The sequence below is a fragment of the Pteropus vampyrus genome, unplaced genomic scaffold, assembly GCF_000151845.1.
Source record: "Pteropus vampyrus isolate Shadow unplaced genomic scaffold, Pvam_2.0 Scaffold134, whole genome shotgun sequence".
Lineage (NCBI taxonomy): Eukaryota > Metazoa > Chordata > Mammalia > Chiroptera > Pteropodidae > Pteropus > Pteropus vampyrus.
Window position 1 is genome coordinate 1,645,606 of NW_011888915.1, and position 19,192 is coordinate 1,664,797.

Consider the following 19,192-nt stretch of genomic DNA (forward strand, 5'->3'; position numbering starts at 1 on the left):
GATGAGCTGCTCTGGCCACTCCCCAACCAGTGTCCCCAGCTTGTCAAGGCTCTAATCTAAGACACCAGTAAGTTATGTGGAAGTTTAAACCAGGCATTTAGGGCAGCTGAGCCTTGATACCCTTAGAGGAAGGTGGCCTCCCAAACTGATGTCACAAAGCATATGTTCTGATATGGATAAACTCTGTGCTAGGCACTGGAGATGTGGCAGTGAAGGAGGCTAACACCACCCCTGGCCTCTCGGAACTTCCAGTAAATGAGGGAGACAATGATGATCCCATGAATAATAACATAATTCTCCAAGTGCTAGGAAGGAGAATTGAGGAATTAGAATTACAGCAAGGGACCTGACCTAGTGTCAGTCATCCAGGCTTAAAGAGACTTTTAGCTTAGAGATCAGTGAGCAAAGTGGGGCATGCTGAAGTGGGACCTAGAAAAAGCACAGCTGGATCATGCAGGATCTTGTAGGGCATGCCAAGAGTTTTCAACTTGAAATTAAAATCAGAAGCTTTTGGTGAGTTTTAAACAGGTAGTGGTATTGGATTGTAGGAGACCAGGGTGGAAACATAGCTGGTTGCACACTCAGATTTTAGAACGATCTCCACTTTAGACTGCAGACTTTATGTAGAAAGATTCTTTGACTTTACTGCATTCACACAAATCTTTTTTCCTTTTTTTGAAGAATTTGCAGCACGAAATGGGCCTTCCTAAGAGGGTATTAAAGTTTATGTATATGATACCGGACAATACTTCTTAGCAATGATGTTTATGCATCTGAAATCTATTTTATACATTCCACCAGGGACAGAGAAGACTTTGGTAGTTAATCACAGAGCTCTGAGATCCTCGGGTGAAAGCAGTGCAGGCTGGATGGATGCATGTATGTATGGCCATGATTGTCTTTTTTTGGTCTACAGAAACCATTTTGTCATGGTTTCCATTTGGTCTCTCCTCCTTTTTTTCTTTTAATTCACTCTTCTCTATTGAACTTGTAGTGTTCACTCTTTCATTATTAGGAAGCAGTTCTCTGGCTGTGCCAGCCAACTACAAATGGGATATTTGAGGGGCAGTCCATAAATTTTATGATTTTGTCAAGCTATAAGCAGGAATGGAGAAGACATGGTGTTCAGTCCAGTATCACTCTTGTAGGCATAAAAGCTTTTTCTTCCTTGCTCTCTTTCTTTTTTCCCTTCTTCCAATTTAGCAATTTGGGTGGTGAATAAGGGAGCTTTTTCTTTTTTTTTTTTTTTTTTTAATAACCACTGTTTTTAACCCACATACTCAAGCATGTAACTATTTTTGTATATTCATTTTTGGTTGGGTTTTTTGCGGAAAAAGAATGCCTGTCTCAGCCTAGGCTGAACTGACCCTTAGTGGTGTGAGAGCAGCAAAGTGCAATGGTGGTGAGTCCGGGATCTATAGTCATGCTCAGTTCCTTTCCTTCAGTAGCTGTGTGACCTCAGGCAAATTACTTAACTTCTCAGTGCTTCAGTTTCTTCATCTGTAAAATGGTAGCGATAGTCTTACCTACCCACCTCGGAGTGTTCTCTTAAAGATTCCACTCTGTGGAAATATCCTTCATAAACACTCACTTAATTATTCAGAGCTTCAAGTCTGGCTTCTCACTGGATAACCGTTCCCAGAAGGTCCTTGAATATGGTTGGTGAGTGTGACCCCAGGCAGTACACAGAACAATTTATTTTAAACTCTCATTCTGCTGCCAGCCCCTGGGGCAGCCCAGCAAAGCTATATTTATGACTCTGATGGGTTTCCTTGGCAGAGGCCTCCTCGGTACCATCCGGACTGCTCTCGCGTCACCAGCTCCAGATGGTGTCCAGGCAACAGGCACAGTCCGCTTTAGTAGAAAACACGCAGCAGTGGTGATAGGAGGCCCCCACCACTCCCCACTAGATATACTGAGGATGGATTTGAATTCGATGAAAGGAACCACATTAACAGCCTGGTTAGCTACCAAAAATGTATAGCTCCAGCAGCATCATTTCCAGCTAATCCTTCTCAGCCCCAGAGCCTGGATCTTCTCTACCTTCAAGGAGGTAATAGAGAGCAGGGTGATATTTACTGCAGGTTAGATGCCCACGCACTCAGCTACTTTCAGAATTGGTAACCTGGGGCCTACCTGGTACCAGCCTATGTGCTCAAAAGGATGCTCTACAGGACCATGATCGTGAGAAGGGGAGCAGTTGGGGTAGAAATGTCCCATGCAATTGATTGTGAACATAATCGTTTAGACAAGGAGAGAGCACTGTGTGACTGCCAGTAAACCTGTGTTCGGAGCTGGGATTTTCAGGGAGGTGGGCTTTGGAAGGTAGAGGAGGACTTGCCAGGCAGGCGGGGGCAAGCCAGTGTGCCTGAAAGCAGAGTGGGTGTGGTAGGTTTGCTGTAGCTTCCTGTCAGGCTCTCAGCCTGTTGTGCCAGAGATACTTATAAGGAAATGATGGAAAATAAGTAATATTATGTTTTGAACTCTTCTATAGATTTGGAGTACTTCATAATTTTGGAAAAGGAAGAAAGAATAATAAAAGTACAGATAGGTAGGGTAACAGAAGCCCTTGAAATATAGTTAGAGGAAGAAGGGCTCCTTGCCCCAGGCAGAAGCAGGTCACTAGAGGTTCCTGGACAGGATACCAATGACATCACCAGCTAACAGTGTGGCTTTAAATTGACGCTTGCTGCTACTTCTACCACTGTCATCACCACTACCTTGACCACCACCATGAACAATAACAGGTGTCATTTATTAAGCCATTGTTTCATGCCAAGAGATTTACTCACCTAATCTTACTTAATCAGCCTTAAAACTTTATGAGGTAGGTATTATTGCTCCTGGTTTAGAGGCAAAGAAATAGCTTTTATAGATGCCAAGTGACTTGCCTACTGTTGTCACCTATCTGGGAATATCTATCTCACTTTCACCACCGTGCTGTTCTCTCCCTTGGTCTTTCCCCCTCCATATTTATAAGTTAGAGATAATATTTGTACTCTATACACCTAGAATAGCACTCTTCAAATTATAGCACATTAGTGGGTTGTGAAATCAATTTAGTACGTTTAAAAAACAGGATAGAAAATATCAGAATTCATGACTCTCTTCCTGAAATTTTTTTTCTGGTATGCATTTGTGTGTGTGTGTGTGTATATTGTTACATGGGAAATGTTACATGGGAAAATATAATTTATGAAGAAAAATATATGAGAAAATCCATTACATGGGAAAATATATTTCCTACCGTGGGTCATTGTCAGAAAGTTTGAGAGCTGCTCTTCCAGAGTTACTATGAAGGTCAAAGAAACATATAAAATTGTTGCAGAGCTCCTTGTAAACTCTAAAACACCCTATAAATCTAAGTTAACATTATTTAACACTGGAAGCTGAAGCAAACAGACCAAGGATAGCAGATAAGTGTTGCTATGCTGTTCCTCCACCCATGCCATCCATCTCAGATAGCGCTAATCTGTCAACACATTGTGTCCAGTGGAACCAGAACTCAGCTTTGACACTCCTCGACATAGAACTCCAGGCCTCAAGATGAATTGTATCTGTAAACCCAGCAGTAGGCTTATGCATTGTTGGAGTACATCAGGACCAGACTGTGGCTATAAAGTTGTCTTTAGCACTTACAGAGCTCTGGCGCTCATTTGAGCACCAGGAAAACAGATGCCATCCGTGGGGGTCTCTATATTACAGACTCCAAAAGAGTCGGCTACTGTCAGCTCCCCACATCACACTCCTGTACCACCATCCTCATCTGGAAGTGATTTACCTCCTTCTGCCTCTCAAAGGAAGTCAGACTCATCCAGGATAGCCATCAATTTTCCCTTGAAACAAAGGTAGCAAGAGGCCCTTCCTGCAAAGGCCATTTTCTTTGGAACCTGCTCTTTCCTCATTAATCGCAATTCATGAGGGAACTGCAGGGAACATAGGATGCAAATTCCCCCAACAGCTGTCCTGAAGGCATGCCCCTCAGGGGATGTACTGCTTCTCAGCTGATACAGCAAACTTTAAATTGTCACAAAAGGAACTGGGTCTCCCCCAGGTTAAAATCACATGGGGAACTGTTTCTCTGCATCCTGCAAAGGAAGCCTATAGAATTGGCATTTCTCTCAGAAGGCACCATAAGAGAATCCATGTAGACCTAGGAACCTGAAAGGCATGTCAGAGACTCTTTCAATGGAATGTGCAAGGCACAAAAAACGTTTGTGTATGGATTTTAAGTCAAGACTCAACATGATATTCTGGGCTGTGTGACAAAGTACTTAGGCAGCTCAATTACCAAACCAGAAGTCAGGCTCTTAGTATTTTATAGACCTTGCTAATGAATGAGTCCCGTGGCCTCTGCTGGACTGGGCTTCTCAGTGCTCTGCCAGCTTGCCTCCCACACATCTGTACATTCGTCAAGCTATAATGGATGGCTGGTGCTAGCAGAGGCTGAGGTCTAGGCCTTTCTCTCCAGGATACATAGAGATCTCAAGCCATTAATAATTCATTCTGGAGTAATGAACATAGCCGTACTGAGTTGTGAGCAGTAATAAAGTGACAGATCAATTTATTACTTCACTGTACTAAAAGATAATGGTAGTTAGTAATGAAAGGTGCAGCTTTTTCCCCAAAAAAGTTTCATAAGACTGAGATCAATGTGTTTTTTAAGTTCTAAAATAAAATGGATCATTAAAAAGGAAATGAGTTATCTTGGGTAGCCTCAAGCCTATTTATATTCAGAGTTGCTTATCCAGAATTACTGTACCTTTTTTTCCAAATGCCTTTGGGTGCTTGGGCCTGCAAATCTGAATAATTATTACTCATTAATTAAATTTGAGAAATTGAACACAGCTCCAGACTTTGAAAAGGGAGGTTGGGATAGTTGAAATACATTCCCCCAAAATCATTAATAATAATTTGAGGTTTATGAGTTAGTAGCTGCATTGAGAATAATTTTTTAATGTCTACCGAGAAATTTCCATCATCTTTTAACACCTCAGTGGACATAGTTGTGCTTCTCCTGGGCCAGACACTGTGCTTAGCGCTGGTGGTACCACCTAAAATAAGCACAGTCTATATCCTAAGGCAGCAGAAGAGACATTCATAACATAAATACCAGGGCAAGCCAACATTTCTGCCTTCGTTGAGGGGTGGAGGATTGAGGAGAGACTAGACCAAGATTACCGAAAGGAAAGGAGCCATTGGAGCTGAGCCTTACAAATCAACAGTTTGCCAAGCAAAGAAAGAAGAGTAAGAAAGAAGAGTAAGGCAGAGGAATGACGAAGGCAGATAGCTGTGAAAGTAGAAAGAGAATGGATAGTAAATTATTACAATAATTATTTCCCCATGCATTGTCACATCTAATCTACACAACCTCATGAAATAGATATATTATTCACCCAACCACTCCCACATTTTATAAAATGGGGAATTCAAAGCTTAGACATACTGAGTCACTTGCCCAGACATCGAGAGCTGGGAGGTGGCAGGGGTGAGTTGGGTAAAGGTGTGCTATTTCATTAAGTTTGGACTTTATATTAAAAACAATAGAGCCCACTAAGGGTTTATAATCATCATTAACACTCAAACAATAGAAGCATTGCTAAACAAATTACACATGATATACACTGTGCCATTGTGTTCTCTCCCAACAACCCAGTGAGCTGTGAGTCCAGTGTGGCTTTCAGCAGAGGAATAATGTGATCAGAGCTGAGTTTTCGACAGTAACTGGTGGTGGCAGGAAGGATAAATCTGAATCTAGAGATTCTAGTCATGGAGCCTAGGTAGGAGGCTATTGCTTGAGTCAGAGGTAATGTTGAGAAGCCTGGTGATTAAAAAAAAAAAATCATCCAAACCATACATTTTAATATCGGTCTACAATTTAGAAGTGCTTTTATATCTATATAGCTTGTCGATTCATTTGCACAAGGGACTTTTGTGACAAGAGGGGTAAATCTACTGACTCAGCTCACGGGAGGGGAAATATAAGAGCATGGAATTCACTTCCTGCACACAGGAGCTGATTGATGTTGAAAGTAGTGGTGTTACAAGCAGCTTGTAAATATGCATACTTGCTGATTGACTGAGGCACAGAACTGAAGTATTTCCCCCTTGCCAGGTAAGAACTTCACCGTCTGCATTAAGGCTTTCAGACGAGAAATGTGACAGTGTTCTGGGTGGAATGGAAAACTGCAGGAACACAAAAAATGTTTGTAAAATATTCTTATGTGGACCAGAAAGAGGCCAAGATAGGAGTGGCAACTCTCTTTGCTGCAGGTGTTGCTTAGCAATCACAAAGCAAATTGTCTTCCTAACTGGACTGTTCCACAGTTCAAGTTTCATTGGCACAACCACATGCCCCTTTCACAGGAGGAAGTTTTTATAAAATTACTTCTGGCCCTAAAAATTATAGTAGAGTACACATCTGCTGATAAAATTGGTTGATATAGTATGTCAGTAAAGGCTAGTTTCAAAACCAACACTTAAGTCAGTAGAAGCTCTTTCCCTTCTACGAAATAGAAGTATACAAGAGAAACAGTGTAGGCATTTAAAGAATTGTGTGAAAAAAATACTTAATATAAATAGCACTAAATGCTAGGGAGCTATGTCTGTACAAACTGATATCTCTGCCCAATTTCCTTCTAGTTTCTTGTAATGAATAATTTCCTTCTTCTAACAGGTGATTTAGGGAAGCCCCTAATGTTTCCTTAACAATACTGAATGGACTTAACTTTAACTTATTTGTCATCGATAGATAATTTGTATATTTTTATATGCAGAACCAGCAAATGAACAATTGAGTTTTATGGCTAGGTTATGGTGGTCTGGATGTGGAGTTTAGATATGTGTTTTGAGTAGTTGCTTATCCAAAAATATGCATATATGTTTAGTAAATTAGTCAGACCTAGCTACTGCTGACCCTGTATGTTCCTTAGACTTTAAGTTTGAATGACAATATAAACACAGCCATATACATAAACCTGCAGTAGTGCATTTCTATTTCTGTTTATGCCACATGTTTCCCTTAATGTGAACCACATGTTTGATATGATGGAGCTCTAATACTTTGAGCCTAAAGTGCTGAATTTCCTGACTTCATTTTGATTATCCAGAAATACGCATTTCAAAAATTAGGTCTATTTTGTGCCTATGTTTACAAATGAATTAAAGCCTTCAAGAGTTTTTATATTTGAGCTAGAGAAAAATGCTAATGATCACGGTGGTTTAAGCAGTAGCCTAGAAGTCGTAAGTAACTAAGTGGGTTTAGTAGTTACTTGGATTTGCAAAATAGGGATTGAGATGTGCAAAGGTTCATATTTTGGAAGGCAGCTGTTTTGGTTGTTTGGTCATTTTAGGCCAAATGGAAATGATAAGGAGTGTCAATGGCTAAATATCCTGAACACTGATGGTTTCTGAAGCTTTGATAGATTAAAAATATGAATAGAAAAGTCTCTTTTCGAACTCTAAGGGCATCTATAGGAAGGTGTCCCAAGGTCTGGCTCCTACTAGATGAGGAGTCTAAAGATAGGAAAGGTAGAGGGGAGACAGCTGACTATTTGTACACGATTGCTCTCATTCGTGCCTTTTGCTTTCCTTTCTCCCAGTGTTGCTAACAACCACAAGCAGAATTTGATGACGGTGGCAAATCTCGGCGTGGTGTTTGGACCTACTCTGCTGCGGCCTCAGGAAGAAACAGTAGCAGCCATCATGGATATCAAATTTCAGAACATTGTTATTGAGATCCTGATAGAAAATCATGAAAAGGTAATATATGTATAATTGGTCACCGTGAGTTAAAACTTCGTCTTGGAAAAATTTAGGGTTGACCGGGTTTGCATTGGTAACGCCAACGCTGATGAGGATGAAGTCGCTGATGGTGGTGATGGCAGTGATGATAATCATTTCATGAAGGCAGCGGTGGCAACAATATTGGTTATGGTGGCAATAGTGGTGGGCAACATTTATTGAAAATTTACCAGGAACCGTGCTCAGCACTTAATATATGTTGTATTTTTATCCTCACAAATATCCAGTGGAGAAGGTACTATTATTATAAGCCTAATTTTGAAAATGCCCTTTGCCCATTTTTTTGTTTAACCACTTATGACTTTGTAAGAGTTTTTTAATATATACATATATATATATATTAGGGGTATTAAACTATTTTCATTTTTGTTGCAAATATTTTTCCTAATCTCTAGTTTGTCTTTTAGTTTTATATACACGGTATACTTTTTTCTGTGTGTGTATGTGTGGTCTGTCTTTTCCTTTAGGGCATTGGAGTTTCTGGTCTTTCTTAAGAAAATGTCCCTCACCACACTTAATGAAATAGGTCAACATTGAACTGACCTTACAAAACTGGGGTAGGGAACATGAAGCTTGACCCATTTGTCCTATCCCAGCTCCTACTAGCAAATCTCTATGATGCTTCTCAGAGGCTACAGGGTCGTCCAGGGCACCATTTGACAGCTACAGCTCTGGGATCCAATTAAAAAGGCTGCCCCTCCTGAATGAAACTTTACCTAGAATGGTGAACTAATTGTGCTAAATAACCTGCAAAATAAATCTAGACCACATCTCACCACCTGCATTGAAAACACTAATGTAAGTTACCATCATTTCTCGTCTGGATTTTTACAAGAGCCTTCTAATTTGTTTCCCTGCTCCTACCCTTGGCCTGTCTATTCTGATATCAGCCACCAGAGTGAGATTTTTTTAAATGTTAAGTCAAATTACATCAGCTGACTGCTAAGAACCATGCAACGGTTTCCCATTTCACTGAGTAAAAGTTAGCGCCCTTACAGGAGGCTAGGAGGTCCTTCATGGTCTCTGCTCTCCCATCTGTGACTTACCTCGTCTCATCTCCTATGGCTCTCTCCTTCCTTTCACTCCTGCAGCCACTTTCACTGCCTTGCTGTTTTTCACACATGCACCCACTCCCACCTCAAGGCTTTTGTAGTTGCTGTTGCCTGTGCCTGGAACACTCTCCCTCCATATAACTACGTGGCATGTTTCAACTCACCTCTTTCAAGCCTTCTAAGTGAGGCCCCTCTCTCTCTGTAGCACTTACCATTTTCTAGAATACTATATAATTTACTTACTGATTAGACCTGTTGCCTTTCTGACCTCCACAAGAATGTGTGCTTCTGTCTGTTTTGTTCATTGCCAAAGAAGCTGCAAGGCCTCTTAAGACCTAGGCCTAGCACAGACAAATATCACTTCAGCTGCATTCTGTTAGTCAAAGCAAGTTATAAGTCCAGCCAGATTGAAGGGGCCAGAAATAGACCCCATCTCTGGATGAAAAGAACTGTGGACTGCCACTTTTGCAGGCGAACTACCATCGTGCCGCCCTCACTCTCCAGTGCCGGCAGGTTTGCATGTAGTTCCTGTTGGAGAAGGCTTTGCTTTCTTATTAGTGACTTGTGCTGAACGCAGGCAACACCTCAGTATTTCCTATAGAAAGTACTCTTCTCTTTCTCCTCAGCATTGCCATTTTTTTTACACAACCAGGGAGCATCAGATTAGTGGTAGTGACAAGTTCAGTCCTCCCATACCTTTCGTAAGCCTTACTATGGAGAACTAACATATCAATGTCTGAAACTGGAAAACCATCTTTGTCTTTAAAATTGATATTTAAAAATGAATGTGGGGGGATACTATCTAGCAAGAAAATTTGGTTTCTTTTACCTGATTAAACATCTTTTATTCAAGAGAAGGGAAAAGTCTTAGGTGTTTCAACTGGCTAAAGCATATGGTTTTTCTCTTCCCTCCCTTCTTTCCTCCCTCCCTGTCTTTCCTTTCCACTCCTTATTTACTAAGGATTAATACTAGATATTCAGCCCCAAGGGTTAGAAATGAGAATGTGCCAGTGACGTTGTCATTAGCACACCCTATACACCCTCAAGACAGCACCTGTTTGTCCAGAAACACCCCCTGTTGAGCGTCTCTTTTCACAGTGAACATACCTGTGTCTTCTTCCTCGGAGTCTTAGTGATGTGTTTCACACACACCTTCAGTTTGGTCAGATTAAGCATGCTAACCACATACTTACACTCTCCTTCAGCTTCCCCAACAGACCCGGGAAAGGGAGCAGCAGTGTCTGGAACAGTTTTAGGAAATAAATATCCCATAGCAAGTGGTGGCAGAGAGACAAAGCCAGAAGATATGGCATTATGTTTGGGGGCTCATGGTGATTTTTCTTTTTCTGTGTTGATAATACATACTGATTTATTTACTCTGATGAAGGTAATAGATCTTTTTAATATACATAGTCTAGAAGTAATAATATAATTATATAATAGCTAACTTTTACTTATAGATTATTGTTCTCAAGATATTGTGCTAAGTAGTTTTATATCCATCATATCACTTCATTTTCATAACAATACTATAAGATCAATATTTTTGGCTGTATTTTACAAATTATGAGGCTGAAGTGCAGAGTTTAAGAAACAACTTGTTAGGAGAGGAACGAGGGTTGAACTTAGGTCCACCTTCATAAGCCGAGCTATTAAAATATACTCTAATTAATCTCTATTCAGGACAACAAATGTTTATTGAGCATCTACTATTGGCCCAATATAAATAAGATGGAACCTTTTTTCCCCAAGGCCCTCCTATTTTATCAGGGTATAAGTAACCATAATACAGTGTGTTAAGTGACATTCCATAAGATGAATAAAGTGTATGGCACACTGAGGAGAAATATTTAGTTCTGCTTGCATGGACTCTGACTGATAGACGTTTTCTAGGCAAAGAAAAAGTGGAGACAGGGGCCTTCCTGGGAGACATCAATCAGTTAATCAACATCAGTTCATTTGTGTGTATGAAAATGACATGGCTGTGAAAGAACTGTGTGTTACATGTTAGCAAGTGTTGGGAGATGATGCCAAACAGCTAGATTTAATCCATTTGTCAAGGGCCTGGAAAGCTAGGGAAATGGGAACCTAAACGCCTGAAAAATGGGAGCTCTCAGAGGTTTCCAGGTAGAGGGGTAAAATGGTTATGTCAGCACTTTAGAAAGACATCCTGGGAAGCTGAATCAAATTGTACTCTGATTGTTGATATCAAAATCACTCATTAAATAAATACAAAACAATAGAGTTGACCAAACTATTGTAAACTCGTGACTATATATAAAAAAGTCTTACTCAGAGAATGTAACCTTTGACCCACAGCTTTTACTTATTATGGGGTAGAGATAGATGCAGATGGCTTTTATTTGACTTTTCTGGCCAGACTTCCTGAAGGGAAATGCTAGCTCTGGCATCATTTCCCATCGATGACTCCATAACCTGGACTGTACTTGGATTATATTGATTGCTAAGAAGAATAGACTGAAGAGTGTGGCTCTTTTTACCTGTAGTTAAGTTTTGAAGGTAAAAGTTCATACGGCAAAGTTTTTGGCTCTTTCCATACTGGTTTTAAGGTAATGATCAATTATTTAAAATTTCTCTTTCTTTATGGACAGAATCTTTCCCCAACTCACAGCTTATCACCCCGAGTCTTAAAACATCAAGTAAGCCAATACTTGGGCTTATAGTAGACCTTACCAGTATTTATATGCTTCTAGTTAAGATTGTCCAAGATGCCCCAAATCCCAGAAATTCTGCTATTTCTTACAGGGTTTTCCTTTTGTAAAGGGTAGCTTGCCAGAGACTCTGAAAATTTTAGATGTCTAAGAAGAACAACTATATTAAGAAAACAGACTTCCTTCTTTTCATAGTTTTGGTTAAACATGAAATCTCAGGTTATTAATTGTGTGTGTGTGTGTGTGTGTGTGTGTGTGTGTGTGTGTGTGTCTGTCTGTCTGTCTGTCTTACATCTTCCTGTTAAGGTCCAATATATAGGCTTGGATACACTTGTTCTGTAACAGTCCATGATACTTCTTTGGCTCTGACCCTTGAAAGGGCTTCCACACATGAAGCAGGATTGGATGTCCATGGGTGCCTGTGTATCACATGCTTTTATTGGCATTGCCCCTTTAAATGTCTATTGATGTTTATAAAATAAATTGTCATGGTTCTTTTCCCAGTTCATCAGTTTGTTTGGAAGAGATAAGAGTGTTGATCTTTGAGCTGTTAGTTCTTAGAAATGCCCAAAATCGATGTCCCCCCTTTTTTTAATGTACGTTAACTTTTAACCTTATATATTAAAGGGAAGAGTTAGTAATCATGGATGACCCCACTTAACACCTAGGATAAGCACCAAGTTCTTACATTCTCATTAAAGTGGTAGTGTCTTTCAATGCAGTTGTCATGATTAGAGTTGATTTGGGCTCACCAAACTGCCTGGATCTGCTATTACAAAAATGTTGGTGACATTGAAATCCATTGCTCTAGTGTTGGGTTTATACACAAAATGTACATCAATTAATAAAATATAATTAAGTTGAACAATTTCTGGCAATGATAAGTATTTGGCAGTTATATTTCATTTCCTTGATATTTCAAGCAGCTGTTGATAGGCAAAATTAACAATAGTAATAATAACAATGAATATAATGATGATGATGATGGGGAATGCCTGGATGCTACTACACTGAGATAATCCCCGGTACTGTTGCCTGCTTGGGAAACTAATCTTGTATCTTATGGTCATGGCTACTTTCATTCATTCACTGATTTTTAGTTTTTGTTACTTTTCCTTCCATTGGTTCCTGAGTATACTCTTTTTGGTCCTGTCCATGCTAGGTTTAGAAGTAAGCTAGACTTACTTGTATGCTGGGTTGGAATGCTTCTGTCATAGGCTTATATTCTTTTGTTCGTGCCAAGTGCTTTGCAAATTACTCTTCATTAATTTGATAAGGTTGTGCATCTGAACATGTATATTCTCCTCAATAAGCCCTAGGTAAACCAATCATTGTTTTAATGATGAAGCTCCTCAAATGAGGGTGGAGTTTTGTTATATTTTATACTCTTCTCTGTCAAGAAAGATATCAGGAAATAGAATCTTTCTGGAGATAGGGACAATCGCAGCATCCTAAGCATTATCTAGGCCATTAACCAAATGGCACTGGTTCCTTTTGAGGGATTTTTAATAAAACTCCCCAAACTACTTTCCAAATTGTTGGTCCTTCTGCCAACATGCTGATATCAACAGGACACTGGACTTCCAACTGTCCTTAAAAACCCTCTGTGTAGCTCTGCAGCCTCTGAATTTGGCTTCTTAACTGTTGCAGTAAATGAGCCCTGCTAAAACTTGCTGGCTTTCCAGTGGAAAGGCATTGCGTTTGTGACATCTCAAGCCCTAAACAGTCCTCTTCCACAGTCTGTCACAAGAAAGGGTGGGCAGCGTATGAGCCCTTCTCAGTAGTTCTAGCCCTCCACTCCCAAATCTGATACTCTCCATACTTGTTGTTACTCATTATCACTTGGGACCCCGATGAATTAGTGTCGCAAGAAAATGCCCAGTCTCTTCTCTCATAGAAGTTTTTCTGTTTTGCTTTTGCATCCCCAGGCTTCTGTCTTTGATTTATTGCCTCAGAGCTACTTTGCAGTTATAGACCAGGAACTCTTCATCATGACCTAATTTTCCTCCCATAAAAATCACAGCACATAATAAAGAGTACGCCACACACATTACAGGGAGGCTCCTAATCCTTGTAAATTGTAGGCGCATGTGACGGATGGGATTGGAAGAGGTGTAAAAATGTGTATGTGACATAGCTAAGAGTAAATTCCATAAGTGTCAGTGGTCTACAACGTCAAGATGGGCTGAGGGAGGGGCAGTGAAATTTGAATTTTTTAGACAATGCAAGGGAAAAAGAACAGCAAATTTTAACATTGCTGTAAGCAGTAGGATTGATGTTTTGCAAAGAGCGGTAATTAAATTTGCACTTATAAATTAAATCCTCATGTCCTGACTGCAAATAATTCATTGTTGAGTCTCCAGTTATTTCCCTTCTTATACTTTTTTATTGAATGCGATAATGTCTCTTGAACACTGAGTGTCAAACTGTGTTAGGTGCTTCAGTCCTCACCACAGTCCTGGGGGTTTTTACAGATGAGGCATCTGAAGGTCAGTTATGCACCTTGCTCAAAGAACTAGTAAATGATAAAATCATATCCATCAGACTCTAAAGTTTATGATCTTTTCCTCTGTCTCTCAAATTAATAATAGGTATAAAGACCACAAATCATTAAGACCCAGAGAGTCAATTCATTTTTGTGACCTTGGACTATTCAGTTACTCTCAATGAGTCTTAGTTTCCTCACTCTGGACTCAAGATGACAAAAATAATAGTACCTCCCTTGTAGGGTTGATGTGAGTAAAGTTATGAGACAATCCATGTAAATAACATGGTAAGCACTCAACCAATTTTGGTTGTTTTTATTGTCATTTACACCACCACTACCTCCTCGCTCTTTGCCAGGGTCTGTGCATTATCTTTTCGGTAGCTCTGCAAGGAAGATGTTAGATCTCCATTTGCACAAGGGCAACAGATTCAGAGGGGTTAAGGCTTTTGCCCAAGTTGAACCCAAGTCTGTCTAGCTCCAGAACCTGTTTGCTTTCTACCCATATGACTGTAAATTTCTTATATATATTTTTTGTGGTGACATGACAGTGATGCCAGAGGCAGTGATGGTGGGTCCGTGTAGTTGTAGTAGTTGCCCACCGAGTGAGCAGCACCAGGGCCCAGCCCAGGTCTGTTTGGCTGCAGAGGCCCAGCACCCACACCACCCTGCTATGTGGCTTCCTGGGAAACAGCAGCTTGGTATTTCTGGGTCTCCTAATTCCGTGACTAGGAAGCTTGAAATTGGAGCTACTTGAAAGAGTTATTCAGAGTTATATTTTTATTTTACAGTTTTATTCCCCAGTAGCTTCTAGAAGGCTTATAGTCTTCCTAATAAATTTTATTTCTAGGGCATTCCTGACTAAGAACTAGTTTGTAAGTTTGGGCAGAATTAACAGAGCACGTGGGGCATAGAACAAACCATGCCCCCTCCTTTTGTGTTAATGTGGAAAGTCTCTGTGAAATGAGTAGATTGTTCCAGCCACATGGTAGAGCTCCATAAATCCATTTCTCTTAGATTATATGAGCCCTCCCTTCCATCATTCAGCAGGGTCATTTGTACAGTGCTTCTTCCCAACAGAATGAAGGAAACTTCATTTGATTCTCTTGAAACTATCTCTTTCAACATAGTATTGGAATAACCAAAAAATTGTGAATAATTCAGATTCTCACCAGAATTCCAACTGGAGCTTTTAGTACAGATGCAAGACTCTCGTCCTGGCTAGAAGGTGGCCAGAAAATCAACAGCCTTTAAACAACTTGCATGTGCTCGGGTTCGGAGTTGAATGAACAACAGTCCTTGATGAAAGTTTGTGTCATCTGCTGGTTTGGTCTGATTTACAAAGGTGCCTTTGCACCTCGGAAAAAATGTCATAATAGGAGTGATTATGCCGTGTCTGGCACTTTACATTTTCAGCACACTCACTTGTTTGTACATTGAACAGCCCTATCAAAGCTTTTCAGAAGCCTAGGGCTGGCTCACGGTGAGACCCAGAGTACCGGCCTTCGGGACTGTGACACTCACCCGCTCACCTGTGGCAAAAATCTCCTTCTAGAACTGATTCTAGTATGCTTGAATACCTTTCGTTTTAGAGGAAACAGCCAATGAAATAAAATTTTCATGTGTTATGTCTCTTCCTGTTCAGCTATGTATAAACATTGTTTTGGAAGCAATTTTTCACACATCTATAAACCCACGGTCCTTCCTCACAACTTTTCTTTGTTTCTCCAGCATTTCCTACAATTTTTAGGAAAGAGTAAATGCTCACATTTTTTAAAAAAATAATTTACTTATTTTAATTAGTTTCAAGTTATACATTGGTTAGACATTTATATAGTTCATAAAACGATCTCCCCAATTGCTCCCTCCCTCCCCTGGCCCTCCACCTAGCCAACATATTAATGCTAACCGCATTCCCTATGCCATGCTCCCCATCCCCATGACTATCTATTAACTATTAATTTGTACTTCTTTAACCCTTCACCCCATTCTCCCAGCCCCCAAAACCCCCCTCCCCTCTGTTCGTCACCAAATTGTCCACTATATTTGTGAATTTTTTTTGATTAGTTTGTTCTTTTTGTTCTTAGATTCTGCATATAAGTGAAACATATGGCATTTATCTTTCTCTATCTGACTTATTTCATTCAGCATTATAACTTCTAGGCCCATCCATGTCATTGCAAATGGTAGGATTTCATTTTTTTAATGGCTGAGTAATATTCCATTGTATGTATGAACCATAACTTCTTGATCCAGTCATCTGTTGATGGGCATTTAGGTTGCTTCCATATCTTGGCTATTGTACATTGTGCTGCCATGAATATTGGGGTGCATAGATCTTTACAAATTATTGTTTTGGTTTTCTTTGAATAAATACCTAGAAATGCAATTGCTAGGTCAAAAAGGATCTCCATTTTTAATTTTTTTGAGAAACCTCCATACAGTTTTCCATAGCGGCTGTACCAATTTACAATTCCCCCAACAATGTATAAGGGTTCCCAAATGCAAACATATTTTGGTGACAGTTGAAATTAAACATTATCTTTGTTTTTATGGTAGTTGGGTAAGGATGTCATTCTCAGTAACTCATTAGGAAAAGAGAGACAAAAACTGGAGGGTACTAAGTTTGAATTCATTTTCAAATATTTTTTCAAGGTAGGGATTGCTGAATGTGCTGTACTTGAGGCCAGATGCAGAAGGGTGCTAAGAGACACCATTATTTGTTGAAAATCCATACTTGTGAGTTTGGAGGCACTGACCTCTGTAGTGAAGATTGGCTGGAAGAGATAAGCTGAATGAATGATGACTGTTGAGGAAGTGGAAACTGCAGATATTAGGAACTTTGGCCATAGGGTTCCTGTCCTAGCCTCTCGTGTGTAGCTATATGGCATCAGGAAATCTCTGAATGTAGAGTGGTCACTCTACTTAGTGTGTTGAGTTGACCTCTGGCTTAGAGATAAGTCATGTAAAGTCCTATCACAGTGCCTGGCAGGTGCAAACACTCACCTATAGAAGCAAATGCTTAAATGCCAGTGATAATGAGCACAGTTAGGCCATGCCCTAGGGGCAGCCATGGCTCAGCATTATTTGGGGAACAAAGTAAGTGGGGAGAAAGCTTCTTAGAGGCTGTGGTCCTTGAGCATGATGACAAGTGTAGTTTCTCATTTCTTCCCTTGCAGATACTCACAAGGAGACTGGAGGCATGTGTAGCAGTGGTACTTATTTTTAGTGGTGCCAACTCCTTTAGTGGTGCCAACTCCTTTAGCGGATGCCAGGAGGTTTTTGTTGTTTTTGCTTTAAGTCCCCTTCTCCCCTTACCCCCTTGCCCCAGTTGAACTCAGCTACGTAGTGATTCAGTTTGTTTTGTTGAAAATTCAATCCCCTAGGGAAAATATGATAATGCTGTTTACAGACAGCTGTGTTTAGGAGCGAGACAGACTTAACCAGCTGCCTGGCATCGTTGGAGCCCAAGGACCTGCCAACCCATGGAGAGCAGCTGTTCTGGCTAAAATTCTTATCATTTTTATGACTTTGTTTCCTACATTATCAGCTTTTGAGTTTTGCTTTTAAATGTATATACAAAGGAGAGAGGGCCATGGGAAAGACTCTATATACTGTGTCTGGGGCCACCCATAGTTGAAGAGAGTGGGGTGCTACCACCATCCTCTTGTTATTCATGATTGTTGGGAAAGAGTAAGAGATGATAATGAGTGGATCAATAAATATTGATATCTTAATATAGTGGGGGTGTTTTGCAACCATTAAGAATCATGTTTGAAGATTTCTTAATGACGGGGGGAAATGTTACAATATAATGTTAAATGAAATGTATAGGTAAAAAACTGTATAAAAATATAATCATAATTATGGAAAAGTGTGTTTTAATGTTAAGTGAGATAACTCATACAAAGCACTTAACCCAGTGCCTGAAGTGGCAAGTACTCAGTAAATCACAGCTACTAAATGCAAACTCAAACTATAGAGAACATGTTTGCCTCATGTTCTGTTATGCTCAGAGTGCCTGGTGTAAAGTGATGCTCAAAAGATCTTTCTTGATTGAGTGAATTAGTATTGTTGTTGTTGTTGTTGTTGTTGTTATATCCATTTAAAAAGAAATCTAGGGTCTACGGCCATGCCACCCTGAACAAGCCCAATCCCATCTGATCTGAGAAGCTAAGCAGGGTTGAGCCTGGTTAGTACTTGGATGGGAGACCACCTAGGAAGACCAGGTGCTACAGGCGTAAAAAATAAAAAATAAGGGATTGATTGTAAGCTGACAAGTTCTTTGCAATCTGTGACGCCAACCAAGGGTAATCTTGCCTAAAAAAAAAAAAAAAGATAAAAAAAAATTAAAATTAAAAAGGAAAATAAAAAATAAAAAAATAAAAAGAAATCTAGAAAATCTAGGGACATGGGTTTCTGTGTCATCAGCTATAATTATATCTATGATTGTGGCAGCTTAACCTCGCTGCCTCAGGTCTTCATTATAAATGGTGAGGACAGTAACTATTACTCAAGATCACTGAGAACTGAGTGAGCTACATGCAGTGACTGATTTCTAGGGAGCCAACATTGAACAGTGGCTACCGTAATCGTGGTAAGCACCAGATAAGCGGTAGTAAAATGATAGTCGTCCTCATTGTTGTTTATCATTTTCTGCTGTAGTAAAATGATAGTCGTCCTGATTTTTGTTTATCATTTTCTTCCCATTTTTTACCTTGGACTTTTTTTTTTTTTTTTTTAATAAAAGCTGAAAAGAAAAAAGTTCACAAGAAAATAAAACTCAAATGCTAACAGTGGTTATCTCTAAATACTGGAATTGGGAAACTTTTTCTGTTTTCTTGATGTGTTTTTCAAATTGTGTGTAGTATTTATATGTTATTTTTATCATTAAAGGAATCTCCCCACCCCCTCCCCCAACCCCCTTTTAAATGAGAAAAGAATGCTTAGGCATCAAAGGTAACAGAGCTGCTGAACTAGAAAGGATGCTCTCTTTGAGAATGATTGAGGACTAAGAAATGGTGTTCTGCTCTGGGCTTCTTTTTGCTATATTACTTAAATGCATGTTTACCTTACTGTTAAAATGTACAGCTGAGACTTATCAGATTTCATTAACCAATGTCACCATAAAAAAATAAGTACATTTAAAAAATATTTTTAAAAAATTCGTGTTTCACGTT

The 19,192-nt window shown here is 39.7% G+C and overlaps 1 protein-coding gene and 1 pseudogene across 2 annotated transcripts in view; both read left to right on the forward strand.

The window, feature by feature from the left end:
- Window positions 1-19,192, forward strand: part of ARHGAP26 (Rho GTPase activating protein 26) — a 399,050-nt gene that overhangs the window by 297,183 nt on the left and 82,675 nt on the right. For both annotated transcript variants that reach the window (XM_011367454.2, XM_011367455.2), the window contains exon 18: window positions 7,602-7,761. In XM_011367454.2, the coding sequence (XP_011365756.1) occupies window positions 7,602-7,761 (160 nt within the window). The remainder of the gene's footprint in view (window positions 1-7,601; window positions 7,762-19,192) is intronic.
- Window positions 18,135-18,253, forward strand: LOC111744399 (annotated as a pseudogene).